Below are 20,034 nucleotides of genomic sequence, written 5' to 3'. Positions count from 1 at the left end.
ATCTGAAGGTCTATGCAAAAATATTGGCTAACCGACTATCTGGGTTCCTGCCTGCCCTTGTAAAACAAGACCAGGTGGGCTTTGTCGTGGGTCGTCAAGCCACAGATGCCACGAGGCGCCTCCTGAATCTTATCCACCATGCCGAATCCACTCAAACGCCCACTGTATTCCTGTCCCTTGACGCCGAAAAGGCTTTTGACAGGATACATTGGGGATATTTGCATAAGGTCCTGCAACGTTTTGGCATGGGGGGTAGGATTTTGGACGCGGTCATGGCTCTATATACTAGACCCTCAGCATATGTCTACACAGAGGGTCTGTTCTCCAGGAAATTTGACATTACTAATGGGACCAGACAGGGATGCCCACTTTCCCCATTGGTGTTCGCCCTCCTGATGGAACCCTTGGCTGAACGCATTAGAAGTCATCTGGGAATTAGGGGGTTAGATATCAAGGTTGTCCCTAATAAGATATCATTGTTCGCGGACGATGTTATCTTGTCCATGGCTTCTCCTTTAACGTCGCTGACAGCAGCTCAGGAAGTCCTACAGGAATTCCACTCTATCTCGTACTACAAGGTAAATGATACCAAGTCACACATGTTAGGGGTGGCAACCAATGACAAATTACAACAGGCGATCCAACACTTGGTGCCCTTTCAATGGGAAAAGGGTCATATCGACTACCTGGGGATCAAACTAACCAGTAGCATGAAAGATCTGTTTAAGGCGAACTTCACAGCGTTCCTTGCCACCCTAACGGGCGATCTCAATAAATATGGTAAACATTTTCTCTCCTGGTCAGGTAGGAATGCAGCGTTTAAAATGCTGACATTCCCGAAACTCCTATATTTATTCAGGGCGCTTCCAATTAAGATCCCTTTGTCATATTATCGCACGGTACAGTCCCTGGTCTCCAGATTTCTGTGGGCCGGAAAAAGATCCCGCTGTTCGCACAAACACCTAGTTAGGCACCCCCGAGTAGGGGGAATGGGTGTTCCGGATGTAAGGGATTACCATATGGCGGCTATCGTTACTCAATCTCTCCAATTGTTAAAACCAAATCGAGAGCCTAGCTGGAGCCAGATAGAGCAGTCGGCGGTGACACCTGGATCGCTGGCCGATCTTATACTCAGTATTCCTATATCTAACAACACGTATTCAGTAGCACATCCGACGGTATTAGCCACGATTCATGCGTGGCAATACTTTTTCGCCCATAGCAATACGGTGAGTCAGGGAATGGATGTTCCTGTCCCTCTGACGGTTCTCTCATTCCTCTCCCCGAACTTAAACCTAGCACATTGGTCCTCATTTGGCCTACACTCGATCCGAGACATCGCACGAACCCCTGTGGGTTTCTCCTTTAAGGATTGGTGTGATAGGTTCCCCTCCTTCGCCAGGGAGTATCTCACCTTTCTCCGAGTTTCCCATTTGATCTCTGCCCTAGCTAAGACGAGCATTTCCATACCTGCACAGGTCCATTCCTTGTGTTTCGGGACTAACAAACACCTGAAAGGTATAGGCACGTTCTATACCGCTCTTCATGATAAAAAATCGTTTAGGAAGAACGCCTACCATCACAAGTGGGAGGGCGACCTCAGACAGGAGTTCACAATAGAGCAATGGCTGAGTTCCTTCAAACTCACCTATGCACATACTAGATGCTCTAACTTTAGGGAAGGGCTCCAGAAAATTCACCTCAGATGGTATAAAACACCGTACACTATTGCCAAGTTCTGTCAGGGGGCGTCTAATCTCTGTTGGAGGCAGTGCGGGCAAGTGGGCACCCTGCTACATGTACTATGGACCTGTGTGTCTTTGAGAGGCTTCTGGTCCTCTGTATCCAAACTTATAGCAAAGGTAACGGGGATACTTAACAAAGTGACAGTGGAGCAGGCCATTCTGGGTATCAACATAGATAGCTACCCTCCCCAGTTCAGGACGGTGGTCTAGAATATTCTCTTTGCCGCTAGACTATCCATAGCTCGTAAGTGGAAAAATAATGAAGTCCCTTCTCAGAGGGAAGTCATCCAACTGGTGGGAGAATCCTATATATATATGAAAAAACTCTGGCTTTCACTGAATTTAAGATGTGACAGTTTCAGGCCAGGTGGTCTATCTGGAACGAATTTATTAAAAAGTGAAGTCCCCGCTGGATCTAGTTGGTAATTGGCGGTGTGATGGGGAGGCCCGGGTGGGACGGGGCACATGTCCTAGACGGGTGGCACAGCATGTTCCCTGTTTGGGGCGCTCACCCCACAGTGATAAAAGCTATAATCGTTCCCATTGATGTGGGACCGGGACATGTGTTCCCCCCTCCTCTCCTCTCCTCTCCCAGGCAGGTGTGCAACTGTGAGCTTTAAATAACTGTAATATTAGAGTGATCGCTAGAGATGATTTCGTAAGTAAGATGTTCTCTCTTTTTGGGCCATTCCGGTGGCCAAATGCCATACATGTTTGCAATACTGCATTGATATTCCTTTTTCTGTGATATTAATATCTGTATATTCGTGTTCATGTTTACCTTGTTTATTTTTCTTGAAAACCAAATAAAAAGATTTGTTAAAGGAAGACAAATCTCCGTCCCAGTCTCAGGTCTTTTGCAGACTCCATCAGGTTTTCTTCCAGAATAGTCCTGTATTTGGCTCCATCCATCTTCCCATCAATTTTAACCATCTTCCCTGTCCCTGCTGAAGAAAAGCAGGCCCAAACCATGATGCTGCAACCACCCATGTTTGACAGTGGGGATGGTGTGTTCAGGGTGATGAGCTGTGTTGCTTTTACGCCAAAAATAACGTTTTGCATTGTTGCCAAAATGTTAGATTTTGGTTTCATCTGACCAGGGCACCTTCTTCCACATGTTTGGTGTGTCTCCCAGGTGGCTTGTGGCAAACTTTAAACAACACTTTTTATGGATATCTTTAAGAAATGGCTTTCTTCTTGTCACTCTTCCATAAAGGCCAGATTTGTGCAGTATACGACTGATTGTTGTCCTATGGACAGAGTCTCCCACCTCAGCTGTAGATCTCTGCAGTTCATCCAGAGTGATCATGGGCCTCTTGGCTTCATCTCTGATCAGTCTTCTCCTTGTATGAGCTGAAAGTTTAGAGGGACGGCCAGGTCTTTGTTGATTTGCAGTCGTCTGATTCTCCTTCCATTTCAATATTATCGCTTGCACAGTGCTCCTTGGGATGTTTAAAACTTGGGAAATCTTTTTGTATCAAAATCCGGCTTTAAACTTCTCCACAGCAGTATCTCGGACCTGCCTGATGTGTTCCTTGTTCTTCATGATGCTCTCTGCGCTTTAAACGGACTATCACAGTGCAGGTGCATTTATATGGAGACTTGATTACACACAGGTGGATTCTATTTATCATAATTAGTCATTTAGGTCAACATTGGATCATTCAGAGATCCTCACTGAACTTCTGGAGAGAGTTTGCTGCACTGAAAGTAAAGGGGCTGAATAATTTTGCACGCCCAATTTTTCAGTTTTTTATTTGATAACAAAGTTTGAAATATCCAATACACTTCGTTCCACTTCATGATTGTGTGCCACTTGTTGTTGATTCTTCACAAAAAATTACAGTTTTATATCTTTATGTTTGAAGCCTGAAATGTGGCAAAAGGTCGCAAAGTTCAAGGGGGCCGAATACTTTCGCAAGCCACTGTATATGAGAAAAAAAGCAGTAGGTGGAATTAAAGTATTTGTAAACAATCACCTCATAAAACAACCCTTTCAGTTTAAAATAGAAATGAAAGGCAAAACATTTTTGTATAAATATAAAACAAAATGATAAATACCTTTTGTCCCTTTTTTTTTTAAATAAATTATCACATTTATCCCTCTGTTCTCAGCTGCATAAGAGCTGGGGGGAGGAGCAGCAGCACGCTGAGCTTACCAGTGAAAAGCTGTGCAACAGGGTGTGTCAACACAAGTCTGATCATTGGAGGAGATTACACTGAGTTCCTTGCGAAGCTAGAGAACTGACCACAATGTGCTCTTCTGTTTAGTGTGGTCAGTTTTTAATAGGAGAGCAGAGGAACTGGCAGGAACACCAAGGATTTCACAAAAAGAAAGCAATGCAAAGAGAATAGGATACCTTCTCATACAAGTACATAGTACAGGGGGCACATATGAAGAATTTGGAGTGTTAGAGTAACAAACGTTTTAATAGGAGCAATCATAATTTCTGCCAGAAAACAGGTATACCCTTCATGACTCCACTAAAGAACAAACAAACAAAAAAAAGTTTTGAAAGACATTTTTACGAATAATCAGTTTTGTTGGAAACTGCGCCAATGATGCTTCTTCAACACACACCGACATGTAGAGTAAATAGTCCCTTAGATAGAAATATAGCTCAAGATTTAGGGCCCCCCCATGTACACTGGGGCTTTTGTAAATGTTTTTCCTGAGCAGGAGAAAAGCCGCTTCAGAAAAGTACCAAAGCAGCACTTTTGCAAACCCATTTAGGCCTTGTCAAGCGCTTGGGAGTTTATTAATTTCACTGGCCAGAATATTAAAGTCGAACTTTACCCATAAAAAATAATGTTCTTTAGCAAGGACCACACAATCCACATTAATAATTATGCTACCAAAATTAGTGTGTGCTGTAAATTGCCTCCAGCATTGCTGCCGTTTTTTCTTGATGGAGGCCATTTTGTCGAAGCCCAGAGCCCCTAAACAGCAGTAAATCATAAAGCAGAACAAAACCGATTTATTGGTTTAAAAAAAACGCTACATTCCTGGAATGCTGGGATTGCTAAGTTACACATTTGCTTGTGTCCTCAACCAAAGTGCCAAACCATCAAATGGCTGGTGTCATAACTGATCACATGTGCAGCACCATGGCAGTTGCAAATCAAACAGAAGCAGCTTCCTTGACTGTAAAGGATAGGAGGGTTTAATTTAACTTTAAAGCGGAGTTCCACCCAAAACGGTTCCACTACCGTTTTAGGTAGTAATAACCCCCTGACATGCCACATTTGGCATGTCATTTGTTTTTGGGGGGGGGGGGGGGGGCGGAGCGGGTACCTAGTTTTGAGAGGTACCCGCTACCACTTCCGCTCGGAGTGCCGCAGTGCCCTGAACGGAAGTTCTCCTCTCCCCCTCCATCCCTGCAATCTTCTGGGACATGTCAGAGGTCCCAGAAGATTGCCGGCCAATCAAGACGCGCAGCGCAACTCGCGCATGCGCAGTGCGTACCCGGCTGTGAGGCCGCAAACTGTCACAGCCGGGTGCCCACACCAGTGATGCCGGCGCAGCCGAGACCAGAGGGAAGAGGATTGAGGCTTCGAGCGGCCGCATCGCTGGACCGTGGGAAAGGTGAGTGAAAAGGCTGGAACTCCGCTTTAAGACTGTCAGCAGATCGGCCTCTACAAATTCAGCAGTGCCTAAAATGGAGAGGAACTGAGAATGTGCGTGAGATTACTGGGTTTACACAGTATAGACATGTATTTTTAATGTTTTACATAACAGTACCTGCAAAAGGGGCCAGCTTGAAGTGATCTAGCAGGACCTAATTTTCTGGCTTTAATTTACTGAGGCCACTGAAATGAAAAATGCTCAAGCGCTTAAACATGCATTTTTTCTGCCAAAACACCCCTTTCTTGAACACACAAGTGATGGATTCTGAATTCCTGCAACTGCCTATAGTGTGCATAGACGCATAGGGTAACATGGAGGGGCTTTAAAGGCAGAAAAGAAGACGTCAAATGTCTGTGAAACAGCTGTTTTGAGCTTTAAGTGTGCACAAGGCCTTAAAGTGGAGTTCCACCCATTTTTGCAAGTTGAGCTGTATGCAATCCCCTTTAAGTATGCTAATACCAATGTAAACAATTTTTTTTTTTTTTTTAAGGAAATACCTTTTATCTTCTGTATTCATCTGCACTTCCTGGTCCTGATGCTTTCGGCGATTACGTCACTCGGCGATTCGCAAGGGCTCCTGGGACATTGTATCCCAGCGGCCCTTGCAATTTGCCTAGTGACGAAATCTCGTGTGATTTCCAGTGCTAAGGGATGTATTACATTCAGTCCGTGCTTTGCCCCGCCTCCGCCCCGCCTCCTCTCAGTGACTGAAAGCATTACATCCGTAGAACTCACTGAGAGGAGGCGGGGGGGAGGCAGGGTGGGGCGGGGCAGTGTGTCGGATGTATTATCCAAGGATAGTCAGAGAGCAGAGAGGAGAGAATGTAATGTCAGATTCAGCCTCGCTCTCTGCACTATCTATGGGGACAGAACGGCTTTTTCTTCTGTGTTTATCATAGTGAGAAATGGAGGAATATAATCTGATTGCTAAGCAGTCACACAGCTCGGGGCACATTAAAGGGGCACTCTCACCGCACAGGGGACAAATTAAAGGGGCACTCTCACCGCACAGGGGACACAATGTAAAGGGGCACTCTCACCACACAGGGGCACATTAAAGGGGCACTCTCACTGCACAGGGGGCACATTAAAGGGGCACTCTCACCGCACAGGGGGCACATTAAAGGGGCACTCTCACCGCACAGGGGACAAATTAAAGGGGCACTCTCACCGCAAAGGGGACGCAATGTAAAGGGGCACTCTCACCACACAGGGGCACATTAAAGGGGCACTCTCACCGCACGGGGACACAATGTAAAGGGGCACAATGTAAAGGGGGTAGCGATGTGATGGCACTGCTATTGGTGGCATCACTGTGGGTGGGTGGGTGTATGTCGCACTGTGATGGTGGGCAATATCATAGCAGCACTGTGATGGGGGAAATGTGATGGCAGCATTGTGAAAGCAGACCTGTGATGTGGGCATTATTATTGGTGAAATGTGGTGGGTGATATTCTTTTTAGGGCAATGTGATGGCAACATTTTTGTCCGTGCAATTAGAGGGCAACTCTGATGGGGGCACTTTCATTGCAATTTTTTTAAATATACACTTTTAACCACTTAAGCCCCGGAGGATTTTCCTGCTAAAAGACCAGGGGGTATTTTGCGATTCGGCACTGCGTGACTTTAACGGACAATTGCGCGGTCGTGCGACGCTGTACCTAAACGAATTTGACGTCCTTTTTTTCCCACAAACAGAGCTTTCTTTTGGTGGTATTTGATCACCTGTGCGATTTTTTGATCACGCGCTATAAACAAAAAAAGAGCGACAATTTTGCAAAAATAGCAATATGTTTTACATTTTTTTATATGAAATTCCCCCCAAAAAAAATGTAAAAATCAAAATTTTTTAAAATTTTTGGCCAATTTGTTTTATCCTACCTATGTTTGGTAAAAAAAATCGCAAAAAGCGTATTTTGATTGGTTTGCGCAAAAGTTATTGCGTTTACTAACAAAGGGAAAGATTTTTGTCATTTTTGTTGTTTTTTTTTTTAACGCGTAATGGCGGCGATCTGCGATTTTTTTTGCGGTACTGCGACATTGCGGCGGACAGATCGGACCCTTGACTGACATTTTTGACACTTTTGGGGTTACCAGTGACATTACTGCAGTAATCAGTGCTATACATATGCACTGTTACTGTAAAAATACACTGGCAGTGAAGGGGTTAACATTATTTGGGAGGGAGGGGCTGTGTGTGTCCCTAGGGGCGTGGTTTCTACTGTGATTGGCTGTGGCTCTAGCTGTAAGGACACTGATCAACGGATCTACATACTAGATCCGTGTGATCAGTGTCTTTACAGCGAGGAGAATGACAGGCAGCTTGTTTACACAAGCTGCCTGACATTCTCCCTCTCCCCCGACGATCGCCGAGTGGCCGGCGGACATCGGGTCCGCTGGTCACACGCGCGGGGGGGTCCGTAACCGCGCGGGAGCGGGAGCTCGCCTCCGCGGGCGCGCGCTCGCTCCCAAGACCCTCCCAGGCTAGTGACGTTAATTAACGTCACTCTGCCTGGCAGGGGCTGACCGCCGCAGTAAATCTACTTGCGGCGGTCGGCAAGCGGTTAATATACTTTTTAAAAATTACAGATTTTGAATGACAGCCATAGTAGCTCAACTTACATCATTTTTAATACGCTATCAAATAATTAATATCTTGAAAATCTCTCTCTATATTAGAATAAAAATAAAAATATTACACACACACACACACACACACTGTGCTGACCCCATTACAGTGTGACATCCATCCATCAACAGTGCTGACCCCATCACAGTGTGACATGCATCCATCCATCCATGCAAAGTGCTAAACCCCATAACAGTGTGAAATGCATCCATCCATGCATGCACAGAGCTGACCCCATTACAGTGTGACATCCATCTATCAACAGTGCTTACCCCATCACAGTGCTGACCCCATAACAGTGTGACATGCATCCATCCATCCATCAACAGTGCTGACCCCATAACAGTGTGACATCCATCCATCAATGCACATTGCAGACCCCATCACTGTCCTGCCCCCATCACTGTGTTACATCAATCCAGCCATACTTTCACAATGCTGCCCCAAATCAAAGGGTGCCATCACAGCGTTGCTGCCACAATAACCATGCTGCCCCCATTCATAGTGCTGCCATCCATCCGTTACATTAAAGTTCCCCATCAGCCAGACAAGAGCTTTCTTAACCATAATTGCTGGCAGTGTGTTTCTATCTGACTCTCTCTCTCTCTCTCGTGTCTTCCGGGAGGAGGGGAAGAGATATATAAGGCGGCAACTTCCTCCAGAGCCGACATCTCTATAGCAACCTGTACTATGCCTAAAGCATAGTACTGCCCATGTGTGGGATTTCCTGCTGCATTCTGGGTAGCCAGAATGAACAGCAAGCAGGAAGAGGGTCACTAAGTCTTACACTGCGGCTTCAGATGCCCTTAGTAAAGATGACAACGCACAGGCAGCAGTTTTAAAAGTAAGATTTTCACTAAACAAATACACTGTTCAACTCATAAATATGCAAATAGCGGTTTTGTCAAGCGAGATGTATTAATATTGATGGGCTATTTTTGTTAAAAAAATTATTCTGAGGGTGGAACTCCGCTTTAAGGTGGATCTCTTCAGTTGGTATGAACCTGATTGCTAGATGAAGAAATATTATACAGAATATTACTCTTCTTTTTCCTACTTTGATTTCTATCATATAAGCAGTAAAAAGAAGAAATGTATTCAAAGTGAATGGAAATCCCAAGTCAAGGGATCAGTTGTCCCCATTTGGAGATTCCCTAACTGCCGGTTCACATATGTGCTGCTGCGGAGATCGCATGTAATTCGAAGCGCACTGCTCCTTCATTACATGCGATCTCCTGTGCGGATGCGAATTCAGCCATACACTTTGTATGGCTGAAATTCGCACTGCACCCGCACCAAAGACGCACAGGAGGCATTTTTTTCAGCCGCATCAGGATCGGATCGCACAGTGGTTCACACTTGTGCGATCCGATCCTGTGCAAACTGTCAGTTCACACTGCGATATGCGATCAAACTGGGGGTGTCGTTAACATTTAATTGACACCCCCTGCGTTTTGCATATGGCAGTGTGAACTGCCAGATGTGCGGATGCGATGCGGGAACAGGCTGCAAATTCACAGCCTTCCCGCATCGCACAAGTGTGAACCAGCCCTTAGTGTTAGATATTCCCTTGTATTCCATGAGAGAAAGCTACCTAAAGGAATAGAAAAGGAACCTTATATTGTTTGCACCTGCATGGTTTGTTAGGAAAGCTAAGTTGAAAAAAGGATTTAGGTATACATACATTTGTTCAGTAAAACAATACTCTGGATAGTTCAGTGTGTTTAGTAAATGCAGTAAAGTACTTTGCTTTTCTGTTTTCCCTATAGTAGGGCTATGGAGGGTATATTTATAATCGGTGTATGCTTGTCACTGTAATTATAGCATGTTACCTCTTTTATGCAAATGAAGAATAGTTATGATTTTAACGATCCATGGGAATAAGTCATGCTAACACTAGAGAATGGAAAATATAGACAAAATGTATACTTGGTAATAGTCTTATATACATACCTTGTTAACAGTCCCAATCCAAGCCAAGGATGAAGAAATTTATATGCAAAGGACTTGTCCATGTGTTTTGAGGTGCTAAGTATAGGCTGCAAAGTAGAAAAACACAGTTAAGCAACAGAATGCTTCATCACAACCTTTTCCATCACTTCATTACTTGGGATACAAGGTACATAATGGAGCATCTATATTAATATAATTACATTTAATAGTTTAGTACAAAATGAGAAGTTAATGTCCCCACTAAACAAAGGGGGCCTGGTTCAAGCCCCCCCCCCCCCCCCAAGCTTCTACATTGCCTGCTGGAATACTTCATTAGTTTACCAAGGCTCAAAAGGTGAAGATTCTTTATGGACAACCTCTAAAAGGGTTGTATTAAGCTCAATATGTAATCCTTTATTTTTACCTAGTAATCCAGCCAGTTACACACTTCCTTTCTTAGGGTGTCTCCACTCTGGATAGAGGAGTAATGGAGCCACCTTTGGATAGCAGTACTATCAATCTAGTAAGAGTAGTGTTAGATACACAAGCAGCTAACACTTTTTAAGCAGTTGCAGCAAAGATTTTTTTTTTTGGTATAAAGGTTTTACATAAATGAATTAAAGTAGAACTTTGTCAGCACCCCTGCCAGTGTAAATGGTTTGTTCCAGCCCTCCAACTGCCACTGGACAGCTTGTTCTATTAAAGGAAGGAAAAAAATAACAAATTTACAGGCTGAATTACCAGGTAAAAATAAAGAAATAAATACCAAAAAAAAAGAAAACGAATGCAGCCAATGCATCTAAGAATTTGTAAGCTGTAATATGTTATATTTTTCTTTTTAGGTTAAATTTCACTTTAATTGTGTTTAAAGCAGTAGTAAAGTAATTTGTGAATAGTAAAGAAATGCCACCCTGCAGGTTTAAATCATAATGTACTAGTATGCACTGCATGGTAGTACAATATGAGAGACTTACCTACAAATGGAGCCCTCCAGCGCTGGGCTGCCACTGCTACTCCAATCCCAGCGGGTTCCATGTTAACCCAGTCTTATTTCCGGTTTCTGAATCAGCATCGGCCACTTGATTGGGCGGCCTGTGGTGACGTCACTCCTGCGCAAGCACACAAAAGGTCACTTCGCCTCGGCATACCGAGGGTGCCGAAAATGCGGTCTGAGCTGCACATGCGCAGCCAAGATCACAATACTGCTGAGAGGCAGGGGGGGGGGGGGACATTTATGACAGAAGAGACCTTTATGGTCTCTTCGTTTATAAAAACCCTGCCTGTTAGTGGATTTTGGCATGTGGGCATTTACTTCCACGTTAATTAAGCAGTACACTTAAATGAATCTTGTATTTCTGCTTCAGCCAAGCCATCAAAGCCAGCGACTGTAAAACAGGATGGAAGATCGGTCCTTTGGACAGCAGATCCTCCCTGATAGAAAGCTTCCAAGGAACGTCGGCGACCAGCCGCATTAAATCGGCGTACCAGGCCCGGCGAGGCCAGTTCGGTGCCACTAAGATTATCGGAATCCCTTCTGCCTCGATCCTGCATAGGAGTCTGGGCAGAAGCTTGAGAGGAGGGAAGGCGTAAATTAGATGATACTGACTCCATGGGGCCACCAGCGTGTCTGTGGCATCTGCCAGAGGATCCCGTGATCAAGCCAAAAACCTCTGCACCTTTCTGTTGAGTCAAGTCGCCAACAGATCCACCTCGGGGGGTACCCCACTGGAGACACAGCTGATGAAACACCTCCGGATGAGGAGACCACTCCCCTTGGTCCAACGCCTGCCGACTAAGGTAATCCGCCTGCCAATTTTCCACCCCGGGATGTGTACGGCGGAGAGGGCTGGAACGAACCGTTCTGCCCACCTTAGAATGCCGGCTACCTCCAGAGCTGCCAGGGTACTTCTTGTGCTCCCTTGGTGATTGACATAAGCCCCGGCGCACTGGGCTTCCCTGAAGACGATCCGACCAATGATCCAGACACAGTCTGATCGCTGGGAGTTCCAGGACATTGATCAATAGTCTGGACTCTTCCATCGTCCAGATCCTTTGAGCAGAATACTTGCCAAGGACACCTCCCCAGCCAAACAGGCTGGTATCCGTGGTGACCACTGTCCAATACAAGGGGAGGAAGGATTTTCCCAGCCGAAGCATCGGAGCTAGAAGCCACCATATCAGGGACTCCTTGGTTCCCTGACTCAGCTGGATCTGATTTCCAGAGACTGCGGAATCTTGTCCCATTTGGTCAGAATCTTCCTTTGCAGGGACCTCGTATGGAACTGTACAAACGGAACTGCCTCGAAGGTAGATACCATCAGGCCCCGCACCCGCATGCAAGTCTGCAGGGAGGACCATTTGTTGGACAGCACGAGGCGAATTGCAGCCTGCAATTTTTGGAGTTTGTCCAGAGGAAGGAGCACTCTGGCTACGGCTGAGTCCAGAGTCAGGCCCAAATAGTCCAGCTTTGTGGACGGAACCAGGGCAGACTGCCAGCCGAACTCCCACAGAGTTCATATTGTATTCTCCAGGTTCTCCACCAGAGGGAGATTCCACTCACAGAAGGAGATCGTCCTGTAGCCCAGTAACGCAATCCCCCATTGGCGTAGCAAGGCTAGCACCGGAGCAAAAGCATTTGTGAAGACCCGAGGAGCGGTGGAGAGACCAAAGAGTAATGTCAAAAAAAGATAATACTCCTCTCCAAAGCGGAAAAAACCCTGGTGACTGGCACAGATTGGAATGTGAAGATAGGCATCCTTGACATCTATACATCCTTGATATCTATAGAGGCGAGGAAATCCACATGACGCAGGGATGCCACCACCTTTCGAATGGATTCCATTTTGAACTTCTGTACCCACACAAAGAAGTTTAGTGCATGAGGTCCAGGATTGGGCACATCTTGCCTTCCTTCCTGGCAGGGGCGTTGCTAGGTGGGAAAAAGACCAGGGGCTTCAGCCCGAAGATAAATTTGATAACCCCTCCCACATTTTAAAGTAAGCCCCGCCCAAGCTCCTCCCATATTTAAAAGTAAGTACCGCCCAAGCTCCACCCAATGGCCCCCTCAGTCAAGGGTCAGTCAAGGGGTGGTATGGAGAGGAGTACAGGGGGTGAGAAATTGGGTGGTATGGAGAAGAGAGAAGTAAAGGGGGTCAGTCATGTGGTGGTATGGAGAGGAGTACAGGAGGTCAGTCATGGGGTGGTATGGAGAGAAGAGGAGTACAGGGAGTCAGACATGGGGTGGTATGGAGAGGAGTACAGGGGGTCAGTCATGGGGTGGTATGGAGAGGAGAGGAGTACAGGGGGTCAGACATGGGGTGGTATGGAGAGGAGTACAGGAGGTCAGTCATGGGGTGGTATGGAGAGGAGTACAGGAGGTCAGTCATGGGGTGGTATGGAGAGGAGTACAGGAGGTCAGTCATGGGGTGGTATGGAGAGGAGTACAGGAGGTCAGTCATGGGGTGGTATGGAGAGGAGTACAGGGGGTCAGACATGGGGTGGTATGGAGAGGAGTACAGGAGGTCAGACATGGGGTGGTATGGAGAGGAGTACAGGAGGTCAGTCATGGGGTGGTATGGAGAGGAGTACAGGGGGTCAGACATGGGTTGGTATGGAGAGGAGTACAGGAGGTCAGTCATGGGGTGGTATGGAGAGGAGTACAGGAGGTCAGTCATGGGGTGGTATGGAGAGGAGTACAGGAGGTCAGTCATGGGGTGGTATGGAGAGGAGTACAGGAGGTCAGTCATGGGGTGGTATGGAGAGGAGTACAGGGGGTCAGACATGGGGTGGTATGGAGAGGAGTACAGGAGGTCAGTCATGGGGTGGTATGGAGAGGAGTACAGGGGGTCAGACATGGGGTGGTATGGAGAGGAGTACAGGGGGTCAGACATGGGGTGGTATGGAGAGGAGTACAGGGGGTCAGTCATGGGTGGTATGGAGAGGAGAGGAGTACAGGGGGTCAGTCATGGGGTGGTATGGAGAGGAGAGGAGTACAGGGGGTCAGACATGGGGTGGTATGGAGAGGAGAGGAGTACAGGGGGTCAGACATGGGGTGGTATGAAGAGGAGTACAGGGGGTCAGACATGGGGTGGTATGAAGAGGAGTACAGGGGGTCAGACATGGGGTGGTATGAAGAGGAGTACAGGGGGTCAGACATGGGGTGGTATGGAGAGGAGAGGAGTACAGGAGGTCAGTCATGGGGTGGTATGGAGAGCAGAGAAGTACAGGGGGTCAGACATGGGGTGATATGGAGAGGAGTACAGGGGGGCAGATATAGGGTGGTATGGAGAGGAGCGGAGTACAGGGGGTCAGTCATGGGGTGGTATGGAGAGGAGAGAAGTACAGGGGTTCAGTCATGGGGTGGTATGAAGAGGAATACAGGGGGTCAGACATGGGGTGGTATGGAGAGGAGTACAGGGGGTCAGACATGGGGTGGTATGGAGAGGAGTACAGGGGGTCAGACATGGGGTGGTATGGAGAGGAGTACAGGGGGTCAGACATGGGTTGGTATGGAGAGGAGTACAGGGGGTCAGACATGGGGTGGTATGGAGAGGAGTACAGGGGGTCAGTCATGGGTGGTATGGAGAGGAGAGGAGTACAGGGGGTCAGACATGGGGTGGTATGGAGAGGAGAGGAGTACAGGGGGTCAGACATGGGGTGGTATGGAGAGGAGAGGAGTACAGGGGGTCAGACATGGGGTGGTATGAAGAGGAGTACAGGGGGTCAGACATGGGGTGGTATGAAGAGGAGTACAGGGGGTCAGACATGGGGTGGTATGGAGAGGAGAGGAGTACAGGAGGTCAGTCATGGGGTGGTATGGAGAGCAGAGAAGTACAGGGGGTCAGACATGGGGTGATATGGAGAGGAGTACAGGGGGGCAGATATAGGGTGGTATGGAGAGGAGCGGAGTACAGGGGGTCAGACATGGGGTGGTATGGAGAGGAGAGAAGTACAGGGGTTCAGTCATGGGGTGGTATGAAGAGGAATACAGGGGGTCAGACATGGGGTGGTATGGAGAGGAGTACAGGGGGTCAGACATGGGGTGGTATGGAGAGGAGTACAGGGGGTCAGACATGGGGTGGTATGGAGAGGAGTACAGGGGGTCAGTCATGGGTGGTATGGAGAGGAGAGGAGTACAGGGGGTCAGTCATGGGGTGGTATGGAGAGGAGAGGAGTACAGGGGGTCAGACATGGGGTGGTATGGAGAGGAGAGGAGTACAGGGGGTCAGACATGGGGTGGTATGAAGAGGAGTACAGGGGGTCAGACATGGGGTGGTATGAAGAGGAGTACAGGGGGTCAGACATGGGGTGGTATGGAGAGGAGAGGAGTACAGGAGGTCAGTCATGGGGTGGTATGGAGAGCAGAGAAGTACAGGGGGTCAGACATGGGGTGATATGGAGAGGAGTACAGGGGGGCAGATATAGGGTGGTATGGAGAGGAGCGGAGTACAGGGGGGTCAGACATGGGGTGGTATGGAGAGGAGAGAAGTACAGGGGTTCAGTCATGGGGTGGTATGAAGAGGAATACAGGGGGTCAGACATGGGGTGGTATGGAGAGGAGAGAAGTACAGGGGTTCAGTCATGGGGTGGTATGAAGAGGAATACAGGGGGTCAGACATGGGGTGGTATGGAGAGGAGTACAGGGGGGCAGATATAGGGTGGTATGGAGAGGAGCGGAGTACAGGGGGTCAGTCATGGGGTGGTATGGAGAGGAGTACAGGGGGTCAGACATGGGGTGGTATGGAGAGGAGTACAGGGGGTCAGACATGGGGTGGTATGGAGAGGAGTACAGGGGGTCAGACATGGGGTGGTATGGAGAGGAGTACAGGGGGTCAGACATGGGGTGGTATGGAGAGGAGTACAGGGGGTCAGACATGGGGTGGTATGGAGAGGAGTACAGGGGGTCAGACATGGGGTGGTATGGAGAGGAGAGGAGTACAGGAGGTCAGTCATGGGGTGGTATGGAGAGCAGAGAAGTACAGGGGGTCAGACATGGGGTGATATGGAGAGGAGTACAGGGGGGCAGATATAGGGTGGTATGGAGAGGAGCGGAGTACAGGGGGTCAGACATGGGGTGGTATGGAGAGGAGAGAAGTACAGGGGTTCAGTCATGGGGTGGTATGAAGAGGAATACAGGGGGTCAGACATGGGGTGGTATGGAGAGGAGTACAGGGGGTCAGACATGGGGTGGTATGGAGAGGAGTACAGGGGGTCAGACATGGGGTGGTATGGAGAGGAGTACAGGGGGTCAGTCATGGGTGGTATGGAGAGGAGAGGAGTACAGGGGGTCAGTCATGGGGTGGTATGGAGAGGAGAGGAGTACAGGGGGTCAGACATGGGGTGGTATGGAGAGGAGAGGAGTACAGGGGGTCAGACATGGGGTGGTATGAAGAGGAGTACAGGGGGTCAGACATGGGGTGGTATGAAGAGGAGTACAGGGGGTCAGACATGGGGTGGTATGGAGAGGAGAGGAGTACAGGAGGTCAGTCATGGGGTGGTATGGAGAGCAGAGAAGTACAGGGGGTCAGACATGGGGTGATATGGAGAGGAGTACAGGGGGGCAGATATAGGGTGGTATGGAGAGGAGCGGAGTACAGGGGGGTCAGACATGGGGTGGTATGGAGAGGAGAGAAGTACAGGGGTTCAGTCATGGGGTGGTATGAAGAGGAATACAGGGGGTCAGACATGGGGTGGTATGGAGAGGAGAGAAGTACAGGGGTTCAGTCATGGGGTGGTATGAAGAGGAATACAGGGGGTCAGACATGGGGTGGTATGGAGAGGAGTACAGGGGGTCAGACATGGGGTGGTATGGAGAGGAGTACAGGGGGTCAGACATGGGGTGGTATGGAGAGGAGTACAGGGGGTCAGACATGGGGTGGTATGGAGAGGAGTACAGGGGGTCAGACATGGGGTGGTATGGAGAGGAGTACAGGGGGTCAGACATGGGGTGGTATGGAGAGGAGTACAGGGGGTCAGACATGGGGTGGTATGGAGAGGAGTACTGCCGGCATCAGATGGAACATAAATTAATGCAGCCTAAACTCAATCCTATCAAACTCCTTTGGCGTAAATGTAAACAGCCAGGTCTTCTTGTCCAACATCAGTACCTGACCTCAAAAATGCACAAGTTCTCACAAGCTCAATACAAAATCTTGTGGAAAGCCTTCCCAGAAAAGTGGAAGCTGTTTACAGATGCAAAGGTGAGACCAACTCAATATACCACCCCATGACTGATTCCCTGTACTCCGCTCCTCTCCATACCACCCTATATCTGCCCCCCTCTAAATATCTGTTCCCAGTGGAATTATGGCTTCTTTTCCTAAAACAATATGAGATGAAAACAGGCTAAATAGTTGCAACAGCTTTACGATCTTTGGGTACACATGCATCATCACTGATTCATTTGTGAGAATATTGGCTATATTTGTGAATTACGAACTAGTATTGCGATCCAGTCGGCTGTCGCGACTATTTAGCCTGTTTTCATCTCATATTGTTTTAGGAAAAGAAGCCATAATTCCACTGGGAACAGATATTTAGATTACTTATTTATGATTAGTGTTAAGGAATTGGATCAATTTTAGGATTCGCATCATACACGTCTTTTAATATAGATTGGGAGTTGTCTATAAGTTGGATATATTTTCCTATCTTCATATATCCTAGGCAAATATAGGAATTTTTTTAAGGATTTTTTAAGAATTTTTTTAAGGAATCGGATCAGCCTACAAGAGTTGGATTTTATATGTTGTTTGCTTCAATCAGTTGATTTTTTAGCTGCTTATAGATTTATTTGGTCATTCTTAAACATTGGTACATATTTATGGTGAGACCCCTTTCTTATTTTAGTTTGGGAGGTCTTGCTGCGATTGGTTGACTCGGTCTGAGTTTCTTCTGAGATCTCTTTCATTGTGCGCCGACTCACTGGGGTTTTTTAGAAAGAAAATGTAATACAGCACATCCAGTCAGTGGCGTACCTAGAGCATTTGGCACCCGGGGCGGATCCTATATCTGGCACCCCCCAACTTTAAAATGTAAAAACACCCACAAAAATTTGTAATGTTTTCAAGAATATTTATTGCACACATTTCACAGCCCCCCCCCCCCATCACAGTGCCCCTTGCAGTGGCCCTCCGTCTCTCTAATCACAGTTCCCCCTTTTGCACTCTCTGCCTCCCTCCCCTGCATAGTCCTACCTTCAGCATAAATAGATAGCTAATACTATTAGCAATGTGTTTAAGTTTGAGTATGAGATTGGAGACTTGCTAAAGGAGATGGCCAGAGACTGCAGACATAGTACAGGAGATGGTCAGAGACTGCAGACATGGTACAGGAGATGGTCAGAGACTGAAGACATGGTACAGGAGATGGTCAGAGACTGAAGACATGGTACAGGAGATGGTCAGAGACTGAAGACATGGTACAGGAGATGGTCAGAGACTGCAGACATGGTACAGGAGATGGTCAGAGACTGCAGACATGGTACAGGAGATGGTCAGAGACTGCAGACATGGTACAGGAGATGGTCAGAGACTGCAGACATAGTTCAGGAGATGGTCAGAGACTGCAGACATAGTACAGGAGATGGTCAGAGACTGAAGACATGGTACAGGAGATGGTCAGAGACTGCAGACATGGTAGAGGAGATGGTCAGAGACTGCAGACATGGTAGAGGAGATGGTCAGAGACTGCAGACATGGAACAGGAGATGGTCAGAGACTGCAGACATAGTACAGGAGATGGTCAGAGACTGAAGACATGGTACAGGAGATGGTCAGAGACTGCAGACATGGTACAGGAGATGGTCAGAGACTGCAGACATGGTACAGGAGATGGTTAGAGACTGCGGACATGGTACAGGAGATGGTCAGAGACTGAAGACATGGTACAGGAGATGGTCAGAGACTGCAGACATTAAACAGGAGAGGGTCAGAGACTGAGGACATGATACAGGAGAGGGTCAGAGACTGAGGACATGATACAGGAGACGGTCAGAGACTGCGGACATGATACAGGAGACGGTCAGAGACTGCAGACATTAAACAGGAGAGGGTCAGAGACTGAAGACATGATACAGGAGATGGTCAGAGACTGAGGACATGATACAGGAGATGGTCAGAGACTGAGGACATTAAACAGAAGATGGCCAGAGACTGAGGACATGTTACAGAAGATTGTCAGAGACTGCAGACATGGTTCAGGAGATGGTCAGAGACTGCAGGCATGGTACAGGAGATGGTCAGAGACTGCAGACATGGTACAGGAGATGGTCAGAGACTGCAGACATGATACAGGAGATGGTCAGAGACTGCAGACATGGTACAGGAGATGGTCAGAGACTACAGACATGATACAAGAGGTGGTCAGAGACTGCAGACATGATACAGGAGATGGTCAGAGACTGCAGACATTAAACAGGAGAGGGTCAGAGACTGAGGACATGATACAGGAGATGGTCAGAGACTGAGGACATTAAACAGAAGATGGCCAGAGACTGCAGACATGATACAAGAGACGGTCAGAGACTGCAGACATGATACAAGAGACGGTCAGAGACTGCAGACATGATACAAGAGATGCTCAGAGACTGAGGACATGATAGAAGATAGAAGGACACTAGGGGGGCCGGAGAGCACAGGCGAAGCAGAGAGCACTGGAGGAGCTGAAGGGCATGGTGGGGTGGGGGTGGGGGACTGGAGAGTATTAAGAGGGGGTTTGGAAAGCATTGCAGGGGGGTTGGAAGGCGCAGGGGGTGGAGAGCACTGGGGGGGACAGGGAGCATAGGGGGGAGGGAGATGAAAAGCACAGTGGGGAGCTGAAGAGCACCGGGGGAGGGCTAAAGAACAGGGGGCAGTCCAGTGCACTGGGTGGGGGGGTTAAGAGCACTGAGGCGGGGATAAGTGCACCGAGGGGGGGGGGATAAGAGCACCGAGGGGGGGGGAATAAGAGCACCGAGGGGGGGGAATAAGAGCACCGAGGGGGGGGAATAAGAGCACCGAGGGGGGGGGGAATAAGCACCGAGGGGGGGGAATAAGAGCACCGAGGGGGGGGGAATAAGAGCACCGAGGGGGGGGAATAAGAGCACCGAGGGGGGGGGGGAA

At 48.0% G+C, this 20,034-nt stretch overlaps 1 protein-coding gene across 1 annotated transcript in view; it reads right to left on the bottom strand.

Moving 5' to 3' along the window:
* Nucleotides 1-20,034, bottom strand: part of CYP4V2 (cytochrome P450 family 4 subfamily V member 2) — a gene marked incomplete at its 3' end in the record, with an annotated part of 234,682 nt that overhangs the window by 176,050 nt on the left and 38,598 nt on the right. The window contains exon 3 of the mRNA XM_082243745.1: nt 9,956-10,041. Coding sequence (XP_082099871.1) covers nt 9,956-10,041 — 86 coding nt within the window. The remainder of the gene's footprint in view (nt 1-9,955; nt 10,042-20,034) is intronic.

Source organism: Pelophylax lessonae (assembly GCF_965119305.1).
Source record: "Pelophylax lessonae genome assembly, chromosome: 1".
In the NCBI taxonomy this organism is placed as follows: domain Eukaryota; kingdom Metazoa; phylum Chordata; class Amphibia; order Anura; family Ranidae; genus Pelophylax; species Pelophylax lessonae.
Note: the sequence above shows the minus strand (reverse complement) of the source record. Positions and strands in the feature narration are given on the sequence as shown.